General features: G+C 37.1%; 2 protein-coding genes and 1 pseudogene across 4 annotated transcripts in view; 2 read left to right on the top strand and 1 right to left on the bottom strand.

Annotated features, from left to right (window-relative positions):
• Positions 1-4,977, bottom strand: part of LOC149245439 (uncharacterized) — an 85,836-nt gene extending 80,859 nt beyond the window's left edge. For 2 of the 3 annotated variants that reach the window (XM_089455596.1, XM_089455597.1), the window contains exons 1-2: positions 4,513-4,977; positions 4,112-4,168 (exon numbers count right to left, since the gene is read on the bottom strand). In XM_089455596.1, coding sequence (XP_089311722.1) covers positions 4,112-4,168; positions 4,513-4,858 — 403 coding nt within the window. In that variant the 5' untranslated portion in view covers positions 4,859-4,977. Of the gene's footprint in view, positions 1-3,701; positions 3,902-4,111; positions 4,169-4,512 lie in introns of those variants that run through there. The other variant, XM_089455595.1, reaches the window with a different exon arrangement.
• Positions 4,978-6,323: 1,346 nt separating this feature from the next.
• LOC149245438 (glycine-rich RNA-binding protein GRP1A-like) lies at positions 6,324-7,182 on the top strand. The gene is made up of 2 exons (XM_089455594.1): positions 6,324-6,541; positions 6,946-7,182. The coding sequence occupies exons 1-2, from the start codon at positions 6,428-6,430 to the stop codon at positions 7,165-7,167; spliced, it is 336 nt and encodes a 111-aa protein (XP_089311720.1). The 5' UTR covers positions 6,324-6,427; the 3' UTR covers positions 7,168-7,182.
• A 1,505-nt stretch (positions 7,183-8,687) lies between these two features.
• LOC149245437 (putative F-box/LRR-repeat protein 8 pseudogene) lies at positions 8,688-10,185 on the top strand (annotated as a pseudogene).
• Positions 10,186-13,045: the final 2,860 nt, after the last annotated feature.

Genomic DNA, 13,045 nt, shown 5'->3' with positions numbered 1-13,045 from the left:
AATGCTTGAAGTATTGTTTGGTAAAAATGGTGGTTAGGAAAGTTTGACATCTCATCTAACAACACTTAATGGAACTAGTGTTTGATGTATTTCTGTATTTTAGTTGTATAAGTAAGAGCTAGGTGATGTGCTGGTAGTAAGAATGTTGTGATCTCTTGAAGGTTGTGTGTGTGGATGGAGTAATGAAGCAGTTTTTTAGTCCATGGTGAATGCAACCAAGCAGAAGCTAGACATCCCATTATGACTTAATTTCTTTTCTAGTGTAAAGGTGTGCACATAAAAAAAAATGGAATCCAAGAACATAGAATGCCTTCCCTTCATAGTGATACTATGTGTGAGTGTCTCCACGGACTTCATAACTTAGTTGACATAGTCACAAGGTTATCATGGGATAATGGTAGCAGTAGACCACTTCTCCAAGTACATGACCTTCATTCCAACAAAGGTGCCTTGCTAAGCTGAGAAAGTCACAACGCTTTTCTTCCAGTATATTGTTAAGTATTGGTATTCCATTAAGCATTGTGCAAGATGATGAGGTAATGTTCATAGGTTGGTTTTGAACAAAGTTGTTCAAAATCACCAGGACAAATATTCTAATGAGAACGAGTTATAATTTGAAGACTAATGGGAAAAATAAGTGCATTAATGGTCTTCTGGAGAACCAACTTAGGAATTTTGTGTAGGAAAACTAGTTTAATTGATTGGAGTTGTTATATTTGATATAGTTTAGTTATAAATTGAAGAAAAATTAAGTATTTTGGAATAACCCATTCAATTTGGTGACTTGGTAGCAATAAATGGAACCTCAGATGGTTTTGAAAGTATTTTATGGAAACACGCCTTCAAAACTTGAATTCCTTAAGGAATGGTAGGACAAGGTGAATAAGACTCACATTTAGTTTCAAAATGCAACCAATCATATGAAGTTTTGGGCCTATGAAGGGAGAATAATGTTGGGGTTTCAATTTTGGACAAGGTATTGCTCATGTTTAATAAGGAAATTTTCAAGACTTTGAAGTAGTTGGAAGGGTTGTTCAAGGTGATTGGAAGGTAGACAACATTGTCACGTTGGGTTCATGGGTCCTCAAGATAGGCAAACCCATGAGTTCAAGCAATTTGGTTAGGCTTCCTTCCACTATATAAAGTGGAGCTTCACGAAGTTCCAAAGAGATGATGGAGAGGAGCATAAGAACTCTTCTTCGTGAAAATAAAAGGTGTTTCAAAAGATTGTTTAACTTGGTAGTGATATAATGAAAGGATTGCAAGTTCAAGATTGTGCAACATGTATGAGTTTGGCACGTTGATATTTTGGGATAATGAAGAAATGGAACTTGCAAGAGGTAAATCATAGGTAGTTAAGGAGGAAGTAGTGCAACTAAGTGTATACATAAGGCAAGAGTAGCCTTGTGCTTGTTTGTACTTCTATAGGATTTCGGTGGTTGGCCAAGTTCACTCACGTGCAAGAATCATATTGTAACATTATTTTAATAAATATTATATTGCCCCAATTGAACACCTCCCATATTTTGTGTTGTGGTTTAATTTTGGTGGGTTGTTGCAAAGTGTTATGTTTTAATGACTAAGTGCTAGACTTGCCTTATTTGTGATGCCTAGGAGACAAAGTAAGGATATTTCTTCCCTTATTAGAGTTGGTTGTGCTTTTGTTATTCAAAGAATGAATCTCTTGCTTAATAATATTAAAATCCTATCCATAGGTTTTGTTTAGTTGCTTATGAAGATGAATGCATAGTGTTTTTTGGGAATATATGATTCTTTAAAATCTAATGAGTATATGTCTAGACTATCTTTTATTGGAACAAGATTCCAATGTTATCAACAACGTAGGAAGTATGACTGTGGAACAAAATCCAATCATAGGGATAGGCCACTATTGAAGTAGTCTATGATTAGGGATATTTAATGTGATGGTGTATATGGAAATCACTAACAGGTTCAAATCTCAACAAACTTAAATACAATAATATATTGCATATAAGTAGCATTCTAGTATTGTAAAGGCATACCTGCTTGACTAGATGTCCATCTGCATTATAGGAAATTGGTTTCTTTCTATAAGCCCATAAGAAAAAGAAGGATAGAGCATCAATATCATCCAACATTGCCAATCCATAAATGCCGGTAGAGGTACTTGTGGGGATGGTAGCATGAACTCGAGTGGTCACAACGGTCTTATAATGCTCACCTTCAAATAACAAATTTTCCAAATTTTCTTGAGACCAAGCATCATTGAATTCAACTAGAGTTGGTTTAACTACCTTGGCAGTTCCTGCTGCAATTGTCTATGTGCATCCTACACACTTTGAAATTCAGGTTTCCTCCTATGAACAATCTTCTCCCACATAGTCTCAATAATTACCTTAAGATTTGGGGATTACGAAACAAAGAGGGAAATGATATTGTTTTCAAAAGCACATGGCATTTATAAAGAGACAATTTCTTAAATAGAAACCAAGATCTAAACAAAAATATGTTCTTAAGTAATTTCACTATCAGAAAAAGGTAATAAAAAACTTTACATTAAGACTCTATGACACAATTTCTGCATTTCCCAACTTCCATGTAGCCACAAGCTATAAAGATGGCAACCAAAACTAAGTTAGCTGCCATAATTAGAATCCAATTTTCCTATTCTTAAGCTTCTAGTCACAAAAACCATGTGTTCTTGGGTACCATTTAACATAATGAAATGGTGCCTAAGAAAAACTGTAATTTGTATCTTAATTAAATTAAGAAAAAAAGAAACATAAACAATAACTAAGTTATTTTGTAAAAAAGGACATCAATGCATTCCTAAAACCAAAAACCATGTTGGACACCTTTATCATATCAAATTTACAATAAATAGCTACGAGGGGTTGCTAAGCCGCGAATAAATGGTACATTTGGAAAACCCAAAGGTATACTAGAAATTGGACAAAGCTACTTTTATGAAAGTTTTGGACAAAGCTACTTTTATGAATGTTGTGGACAAAGCTACTTTTATGAATGTTTTGTGAAGCCTCTGCTAGAGAAGATAAGACTGGGATTATAATTGTTTCCCACCCTTTTCAGAATTGGAGCTGGCGTTATAAGGCACCAAATTCATTAGGCAAAGACAAAGGGGCAGTGGAAGAAGATCATCCCCAAAACTCATATCAAATTAAACTTTAGAGAGTGAATGAAAAGTCATAAATTTTGAAAAACAATTTTCAAGTTAAACTTAAGAGAGGGAATGAAAAGTCATAAATTTTGAAACCCAATTTGAAAAAGCTTTAACATGAAAATACTTGGCATAAAGCTTAGCCTTAATAATTTTTTAAAAATACCAGTTTTGTTTTTGTTTGGACATTAAGGGTCAAACTCAACGAAACCATTCAAGACTTTGTCGCATGATTTGGTCATCAAACTTGCCGAGCAAAGCCATGGCTGGTGGATTAGCCTTATATATTTTTTTCAAGAAAATGAATTTTGTTTTGGGCACTAAAGGGCAAATTTAGTCAAGTTTTGCCAGATTTTGTTGCATGACTTAACCAATTTAACTGTGTAGTTTATCCAATAATCAAAATTCACTTAGCTTGCTCCTCCGTTTGAAAAAACTTAACAGGTATATTTTCTTATAAACCATTCATTTAGAGCTCTGTTAACCATTTATTCTAAACAACTAAGAGGCTTTCACAGTTCAACATATAGTATGGCATTCTTCGAATTATTTGGGAAGATCAAGTCATTAAACATACCCATGTGTCATAAACCAGGGTCAGAATGACCAAATTCCTTATAATATTGAGTAGTCTACTTAATTTATGAGAATTACAGATATAATAAACGTGCAATCCTGATACTGAAGATCTACAACTTCGAGTTTTGCAACCTGGAGGTACATCTAGGCTGTTGGATGCGTCTGCCTAAGTTATAAAATATTTTTTTTATATAATAATAAAGAGAAAACAGAAAAATGAGCTGAGAAGTTTTGCATTCTATAGGTATATAAGTTGTACAAGATTTTTCATATAATAAAGAAAACATAAAAAAGAAAGAAAGAACAAGAGTTCCAGAATCAAAAGCAAACACAGTACTTGCAAAATTTAAGGATGGATAGATCTGTACTTACAAAACTTGAGGATAATTGATAGATGCGCAACTTCAGATAGGATATATTTAGTAATATCTGAAAAAATTACGAGGAGGAGCTTCAGTGGACCCAGAAATAAGATTAATAAGATAATTCTATTAATGTGAGGAAAATACCAAAAGAAAGGTCAGTGGAACTAAAAATTATATTGAGCAATACGAATCTGTGGTGAGGGTGCAGCATTAAGCTGCCCAAAAGCATATTGCAAAATAAAACATGATGAACAGCAATACAGAAACAAAAGATTACATCTATCAAAAGGAAAGAGGAGAAAAATAAACAAGAAATCACGCTTTGCAGAAACAACCCCAGTACCAGAGAGCAAACAAGGTATCTTTCAGGAGATAAAAGCGGTTTGAATAAATAAAAAGCCAAATCACCTTTAATTTCTTGATCATCGGAAAGGGCCACTGCCATAGTTGTTTTCCCAACGGCCCCCATAACTTGCGCCCCAACGACGGACACCTCTCTCTGGAGCAGAATTCTCTTCAACTTCCAAATAATTTTCTCCAACCCCACTACAAAATCAGACTTTGCTGACCCATTATAACCACAAGGAGGAGCTTCAACAAAAGCTCCATCAAACATGTCATCTAAACCCATTTGTTTTAGCATCATGGCATTCTTCTGGGGATAATTGGTGAGCTTTTTGTTCCTTTTTGCTTTCGTTGATCGACAAATAAGGCCTGAGACCAGCCCATCGAATTTACTGTATAACTTTTCCATCCTGTAAACAGCGGAACGAAAATATGATTAAACCTACGAATTAACTTCTATAGTATTTTTCCCTAGTTGTTCTGAACTTCGATATCAGCTTTTTGTGCTATGTAAAATTTTCAGACTGATCTTTTGCAATTCGGAGACTTACATCTATTTTGCTGAACGAAATTTCTCCGTTCCTTCACTATGTTGACATAATAGAAACGATTGTTGCGTAGCTTCGACCATCCGACACCTGCCGTTGAAAAGTCGGTAATCATTATCATATCATTTTAATTTAAAAAAAAAAAATTATTTGTTTCTTTCCGGTTTGTTTCGTGAAGTTGGTGGGTGACAGGAAGCGTTGTATGCTGACGTGGAACAGAAAGTTGAGTGTATCATCAGTACACCACATGGGAAAGAGCTAACCAGCCATATATTGGGTATTTAATGCCTTCAGAGTAGCACGCGACTTAACGCGATAACACGGGAGCGGGCAAATTCGGCATTAAATAATATTTACTCGCTCCGTGTTATCGGGCTAAGTGACGTGCTGCTCTGAGAGCATTAAATACCCAATATATGGCTGGTTAGCTCCAGCCCACCACATGCACATGTATTGTCGTGTAATTATTACCACAGCACCGACCACCACAACACGACAAATAAACGACCACCCACACAAAATTTCAAACATGTATATTCGCTGTGAGTCGGTGGATTGGTACGCGTGATAAAGATGGCAGGGTCTTTTTAAAACGTTATTCTTTGACGATTGGGGCACGATTTTAGAACGAGAATCCGTGTTTGTACATGCAACATTGGTAGCGTTCATGTCAACACGCTTTTCCTTTTCTTTGGGCACGACTCTTTGTATTTGCATGCAAGTTTATTTGGTTTTTTTTGGCAAGATTTTTTTGTTTTTGTTTTTTTTGTTTTTGTTTTTTTTGTTTTGTTTTGTTTTGTTTTTTGTTTTTTCTATCAATTTATGCAGTTTTAAATAATTTAATACTATTTGTAGAGAACATATGTCACCAAATTTGTTTCTCTGGGTATCTAATCTACTTCCATATTTATTTTTCATTTCTTGACGTGTGCTTCTAAATTGAATCTTGGTTTAAACTTTATTTGGTTGTGGATGTAAGTTTCTTCCCTCTTAATCTTTTAACAAAGTATGTTGTGGTTATGGACCATGTGTACTCAGGGCACATTTATTTCAAGGAGTGCACAACTTGTTACGCCGTAAGGCGTTTCCCTCTAAATGAACTCCCCTCTCTGCACACCTGTCATCTTGTGCACCACAAGATTATATGTTAGACGATTGCAAAAGGTTCAGTCGTTCGATCAAGGTGGTTACCAATTCGTTGCAAAAATGGTTTACAGTTGTGATGCCTCACTCTAAATCTAAGGCCCATATTAGCGTGCGCCATTCCTGTCTAGCCCAAACCCTACTTTCTCACTCGTTTATGGGGCGGTCTGTCCCTGGTTCATATTGGTTCTGTTCGTTTTCGGTTCTGGTCCTGGATCTGGTCCTGTGTTAGTGGTTTCTTGCTCTCTCTTGTTCTGTCAAGTTTTCTTAAACTTCACTCTGAGAAGATGGCTTCAGCAGATGTTGAGTTCCGATGCTTCGTTGGAGGTCTTGCATGGTCTACTGACGACAGAAGCCTGCAGGAGGCTTTCAGCCCCTATGGCGAAGTCGTGGAATCCAAGGTAAAGCCATTATTTGTGTATTAATCTCTCGAATTCTCATGGTCATGTCCATTTTGTCATAATTAGGGTTCATTATTTTTGGGGTTTGAATTTGATACTGACGATAGAAGCCTACAGGAGGCTTTTAGCCCCTATGGCGAAGTCGTGGAATCCAAGGTAAAGCCATTATTTGTGTATTAATCTCTCGAATTCTCATGGTCATGTCCATTTTGTCATAATTAGGGTTTATTATTTTTGGGGTTTGAATTTGATAGGTTTTATTAGGGTTTGCTTTTGGGGTTTTGAATTTTCACAGATTTAATCATTTTCTGAGGGTTTCTCAAAACTAGGGTTTGCTTCGGGGTTTTGGGTTTGACGAATAAAGTTCTTTTCTGAGGGTTTGTCTCTGGATTTGTTTTCTGCAGATTATAAGTGATCGGGAAACCGGTAGATCCCGTGGATTCGGCTTCGTGACCTTCAACGATGAGCAATCGATGAGGGACGCCATCGACGCAATGAATGGCAAGATGCTTGACGGGAGGAGCATCACCGTTAATCCAGCCCAGTCCAGAGGAAACGGGGGCGGTGGTGGAGGCGGTGGCTCTCGTGGCTACCGTAAGATGCCCAGATATGAAGTCGCTGCTTGATTCTTTTGGGTTCTTAACAAATCTCCAGCACCTCAATCTCTCTCGCTGCCGGAGTTTGCACGGGCTTCTTCTCGAGATTCACCATATAAAAATTCTTGGTTTTCATTTGTTGGACTGTTAGGAACTGTTACCTCAAGTCTCAGAATTTAGGTTTTTGCTGAAAATATCCAGCTTTCCCTTTGTTAGGCAGTTACAGTTACCTCAAGTCTCAGAATTTAGGTTTTTGCCGAAAATATCCAACTTTCCCTTTGTTAGGCGGTTAAGAATTGGTCAAGCGCAATTTCAGATCAAATTTGTTTGTTTCCTTTTGTTTTTTAACCCATAAACTTATTCTTAAGCTAATTGAATATTTTCCGATTGAGTTCTTAGGTCTGATGGGTTAATCCAGCTCTTCATTAGCTCCTCCACCAATGGGCCTTTTTCAGGAGAATAATGAGGTCGCTGGAACAACTGTCCCTTCTCTTGCCTGCCTCCCTGGATTTCAATGAAGAATATAAGGGTTTTAGAAGTGGTATGAACCAAATTGAAAAAACGGTGGTAAGCAGAATATCAGGTTAGGGGTAAAGACAATTTTGTGTTTATTCTCTTTTTTTACTTTGCCACCCTAATTTTATGGTAGATTGTTGCTGTAATTGCTATACTAGCACAGGCTCTTGAATGCATTTGAAGGGTTTTGTAGATAAATGATATCATCTCTGTATTTTTCTTACTGTTGAAAGATGAATATTGTGTGGCAGGCACCTCTGGAGTTGCGGGAGCTACATGTTTATGTTCCTCTTTCAATGTTCCCAAAGTCCATTGGACGGATGAAGCACATCGAAAAGATTGTGGTGACTTGTATGTCAGATTTGATTCATCTCAAAACTTTACCAGAGGAATTCTGTCATTTGTCCTCACTGCAATACCTGCACCTAAGATGCCCAGATATGAAGTCGCTGCTTGATTCTCTTGGGCTCTTAACAAATGTCCAGCACCTCAATCTCCCTCGCTGTCGGAGTTTGCACGGGCTTCTCCTCGAGATTCACCATATAAAAATTCTTGGTTTCGTTTGTTGGACTGTTAGGGACTTTTACCTCAAGTCTCAGAATTTAGGTTTTTGCCGAAAATATCGAGCTTTCCCTTTGTTAGGCGGTTAAGAATTGGTAGCATGAGGATGTTATGCCTCAGTTACCTGTCTATTTACCGATACATGAGACACTGTTATTTTGGTTTCTTTTTGTTTTGGATACTGAACACAGTATCTACAGTTTTGGACATTTCAGGATGTTATTTTGTAAATCCTTTGATCAGTGGTTTATACCACATTACAGCATATGCTTTGGCATCAACAACATGTAATCTCTGTTATTACCTTTTTAATAGAAATTACGAACTCTATTTCCTCGGAAAAAAAAAAAAAAAGGCGGTTAAGAATTGGTCAAGTGCAATTTCAGATCAAATTTGTTTGTTTCCTTTTGCTTTTTAACCCATAAACTTATCTTAAGCTAATTGAATATTTTCTGATTGAGTTCTTCGGTCTGATGGGTCAATCCAACTCTTCTTTAGCTCCTCCACCAATGGGCCTTTTTCTGGAGAATAACGAGGTCGAATAGTTTGGTGTGTATCCAGAGTGGGATCTCATTGTATATTTACCGGATGAATGCTTGGCCTTGATTTTCCAGAAGCTCACAAACGAAGATCGAAATGCTTGCTCCCTAGTCTGCAGTAGATGGCACCGCATTGAATCGAAAAGCAGGCAATGCCTAGTTCTCCTTGCTCGAACTGAGCTTTCCTCCTTGCTTCCAGCCCTGATCACTAGATTTGAACATGTGACTGTTCTGGCTCTGAAATGCTCCAGAAAATTTCCCAGTATTGACAACAAGGCACTTTCTTTAATTGGAAAGAGTTTCACTCATCTCAAGAAGATTAAACTGAAGGGATGCATCGAGATTACTGATGAGGGTCTAGAGTCCTTCTCACTTGTATGTGGTCCTATTAAGAAATTTTCATGTGGGTTATGTGGATTTGGAGTGAAGGGTTTGAAGTCATTACTTAAGAATTGCAACGAACTAGAAGATCTTACAGCTAAAAGACTTAGAAGATTAGATGTTCAAACGGAAAGACTAGGGCCAGGGCAAGGTAAGCTACATCGATTGTGCCTTAAAGATCTTTATAACGGCCAACTATTTGCCCCACTATTATTCGGGATCCAAGTGTCTAAGGACGCTCATTTTATCACGGAATTCAAGGTCTTGGGATCAGTTGTTGGAAATTAGCACTAGAAACTTGCAACAGCTGATGGAATTGCAAATTGAAAACATGCATTTAGGTGATAGAGGTTTGATGGCTATTTCAAAGTGCTCAAAGCTGGAAGTATTTTATATGAGCAGGGTGTCTGATTGTCCTGATTGAGGTATTTATGCAGTTGCAAATGGATGTAGGAAAATGAGAAAGGTGCACCTTGATAATGGCAAGTCCAAAAGAATTGGCGAGGAAGGGTCACTGTCCATTGCAAACAAATGTCATCAGATGCAAGAACTTGTCTTGATGGGCATTGCTATTTCGATTGAGACTTTGAGTGCCTTGGCTTCCAATTGCCTTGTGATGGAAAGAATGGCACTCTGCAACAGTGATAGTGTTGGGGACAAGGAGATGTATTGTATTTCAGGTAAGTTCATAGCATTGAAGAAGCTATGCATTAAAAATTGCCCAATATCTGATGAAGGTCTTGTGACGATTGCCAGCGGCTGCCCTATCCTTATAAAATTAAAGGCGAAAAGGTGTAAAGTAGTAACATCCAAAAGTCTCTGTCAGGTTCAGAAAAAAAGAGCCTCTCTAATCGTTGCTGTTGATGGTGGTTCACAGACAGCAGGAGAGGATGATCAGAGCAGGTCTCTTCAGTTTGGGGATGACATAGTCATTAGAGAATCAACTCATGTGCTATGCAGAAGCAAAGGTCACTTAATCAAGACAAAATTGGGCACAACAACTTCCAATTTGCTCAGAGGGTCTTTTTCTAGTGGCCAGTCTCATGGTTAAGTTTCTGAGACAGATATATGAAAGGATACTTATTGTATTTTATTGATTTCCTTTGACGATTCTCTCTTTGCAAGGAACCTCTAGGACGCATGACTGTTGTGAATATCCAGAAATTCTTGTAGCCATTCTTTGTAAACCTTTATATTCTATTCTGAACTGGATTATTTCCTAACAGGTCTACATGATGTTGAAGTTAGAGCCTATTTTGTTTCTTGTTGTAGGTACATGTTTCTGTTTGATCAGATCTATAATATGTAATTTGAAATCCAGTACCTCATATTGTATTTCCAGAACACTACTGTTTGTTTATGAAACTCAGTCATGTATCTTAAGGCTTCCTAATGCCCGAAAAAAATTTAAATTCCAGAATAGATCCATGCATCTTAGTGCATTTCACCATCTTTCAGTAAGCAGGAAATTCCTGTCTTTGAAGATTCTTCCTTGTATAATCGGTCAGCTGGCATTCAAAGTTTTGGCTACAACGTTTAGGTCCGTTTCCATTGGGTTGGTGATTTTTAACAATCTTAATTACATTTTTGACTTGTTTCAGTTGCATTATGCACTTGTCTTTGTACATGTAGAATTTTTTTGGATATGCTTAATTTATCTAATTTCTATACTATCTCATGCTCTCTTTTTTCTTGGCCTCTGGTATTTCAATGCCTGAAAAGATGAATCCTGTCATATATGAAAAATTTCCCAATATCTGATGAAGGTCTTGTGACGATTGCCAGTGGCTGTCCTAGCCTTATAAAATCAAAGGTGAAAAGGTGTAAAGCAGTAACATCCAAAAGTGTCTGTCAGGTTCAGAAAAAAAGAGCCTCTCTAATCGTTGCTGTTGATGGTGGTTCACAGACAACAGGAGAGGATGATCAGAGCAGGTCTCTTCAGCTTGGGGATGACATAGTCATTAGAGAATCAACTCATGTGCTATGCAGAAGCAGAGGTCACTTAATCAAGACAAAATTGGGCACAACAGCGTCCAATTTTCTCAGAGGGTCTTTTTATGGTGGCCAGTCTCGTGGTTAGGTTTCTAAGATAGATATATGAAAGGATGCTTATTGTATTTTATTGATTTCCTTTGACGATTCTCTCTTTGCAAGGAACCTCTAGGATGCATGACTATTGTGAATATCCGGAAATTCTTGTAGCCATTCTTTGTAAACCTTTATATTCTATTCCGAACTAGATTATTTCCTAACCGGTCTACATGATGTTGAAGCTAGAGCCTATTTTGTTTCTTGTTGTAGGTACATGTTTCTGTTTGATCAAATCTATAATATGTAATTTGAAATCCAGTACCTCATATTGTATTTCGAGAACACTACTATTTGTTTATGAAACTCAGTCATGTATCTTAGGGCTTCCTTGCGATGCCCAAAACAAAATTAAATTCCAGAATAGATCCATGTATCCTAGTGCATTTCACCATCTTTCAGTAAGCAGGCAATTCCTGTCTTTGAAGATTCTTCCTTGTATAATCGGTCAGTAGGCATTCAAAGTTTTGGCTACAGCGTTTAGGTCCGTTTCCATTGGGTTGGTGGTTTTTAATAATCTTAATTACATTTTTGACTTGTTTCAGGTGCATTCTACACTTGTCTCTGTACATGTAGAATTTTTTTGGCTATGCTTAATTTATCTAATTTCTATACTATCTCATGCTCTCTTTTTTCTTGGCCTTTGGTATTTCAATGCCTGAAAAGATGAATCCTGTCATACATGTTTTGCTTCATGGCGTTTGTTAACTATTAGGGAAGAGGTTATATGCTTGGCAACTTTTCTATTTTTCCTCTTATAAATTTGTATGTACCATTCTTATTTTTCCTCCTCTTATAAATCTGAACGTACCATTATTTGAAAATAGTTTGTCTTTTTCCTAGCCTTTGCATTTGCTCAGAAAACATTTGCAATACATTTAACATCTAGGGTTAGATTGATGTTCAACAACTGTTCACAATTTGGGCATTGATATTTACTTGAACAATAGAAAGCAACACATATGTGATGGGATATTATTCAGTTGGCCTCTATATGCTATATAAAGATTATATGATCTTATTATGTGTCCTTTACAGACATAAAATTCAGAAGAGCTGTGATTAATCCACACTATATACGTGTTGTCTTCCTGCGCGGAGGATTAGGTTCATTCTTTTACTTACATCTGAGTTTTAGTCCGATGCTATAAAATAACACAAGTTAATGCTGTTATATATTGAAAAAACAACAACACCAAAAATGTTCATCTCCTTGTATGCCCTTTTAGGGACAAGAATGTCCAAAAAATCAAGACAGTATTTTCAAACATAACCCTAACCCTACGCTTACGCTGTTCATGTTGATTGCCACAGCATCAAAAATGTTCATCTCATATGCCTTGTTAGGGCCAAGAATGTCTAAACAATCAAGACGGTATTTTTCAAACATAACCCTAACCCTATGGCTATGTTGTTCATGTCGTTTTCCTTTTTAGAGTTAGGAATGTCTAAGACTCTAAACAATCAAGGCAGTATTTTTAACTGGAAACAAGTTAAGAGCTCAGCTCAAACAGAACTCTATTCTTGTGCTTATCAGGGATCATTCTAGAGGGACTTAGCTCCACCTGGGAGAGTTCCATGTTAAGAGCTCAGCTCAAACCTAATTCTATGCTTGTGCTTATTAGGGACCCGAGTTCTTCTAGAGGGACTCAGCTTCACCTGGGAGAGTTCCATAGGGACCCAAGTTCTCACCTTGTCTTTGGAGTGTTCTAGAATTGGTCAAGCGCAATTTCAGATCAAATTTGTTTGTTTCCTTCTGTTTTTTAACCCATAAACTTGTTCTTAAGCTAATTGAATATTTTCTGATTGAGTTCTTAGGTCTA

Source organism: Pinus tabuliformis, chromosome 7 (genome assembly GCF_031772625.1).
Source record: "Pinus tabuliformis cultivar Carrire ecotype Pingquan chromosome 7, CPIR1, whole genome shotgun sequence".
NCBI classification, from domain to species: Eukaryota; Viridiplantae; Streptophyta; class Pinopsida; order Pinales; family Pinaceae; genus Pinus; species Pinus tabuliformis.
The sequence above is the reverse complement of the archived record's forward strand: the minus strand, read 5'-3'. Positions and strand labels throughout refer to the sequence as shown.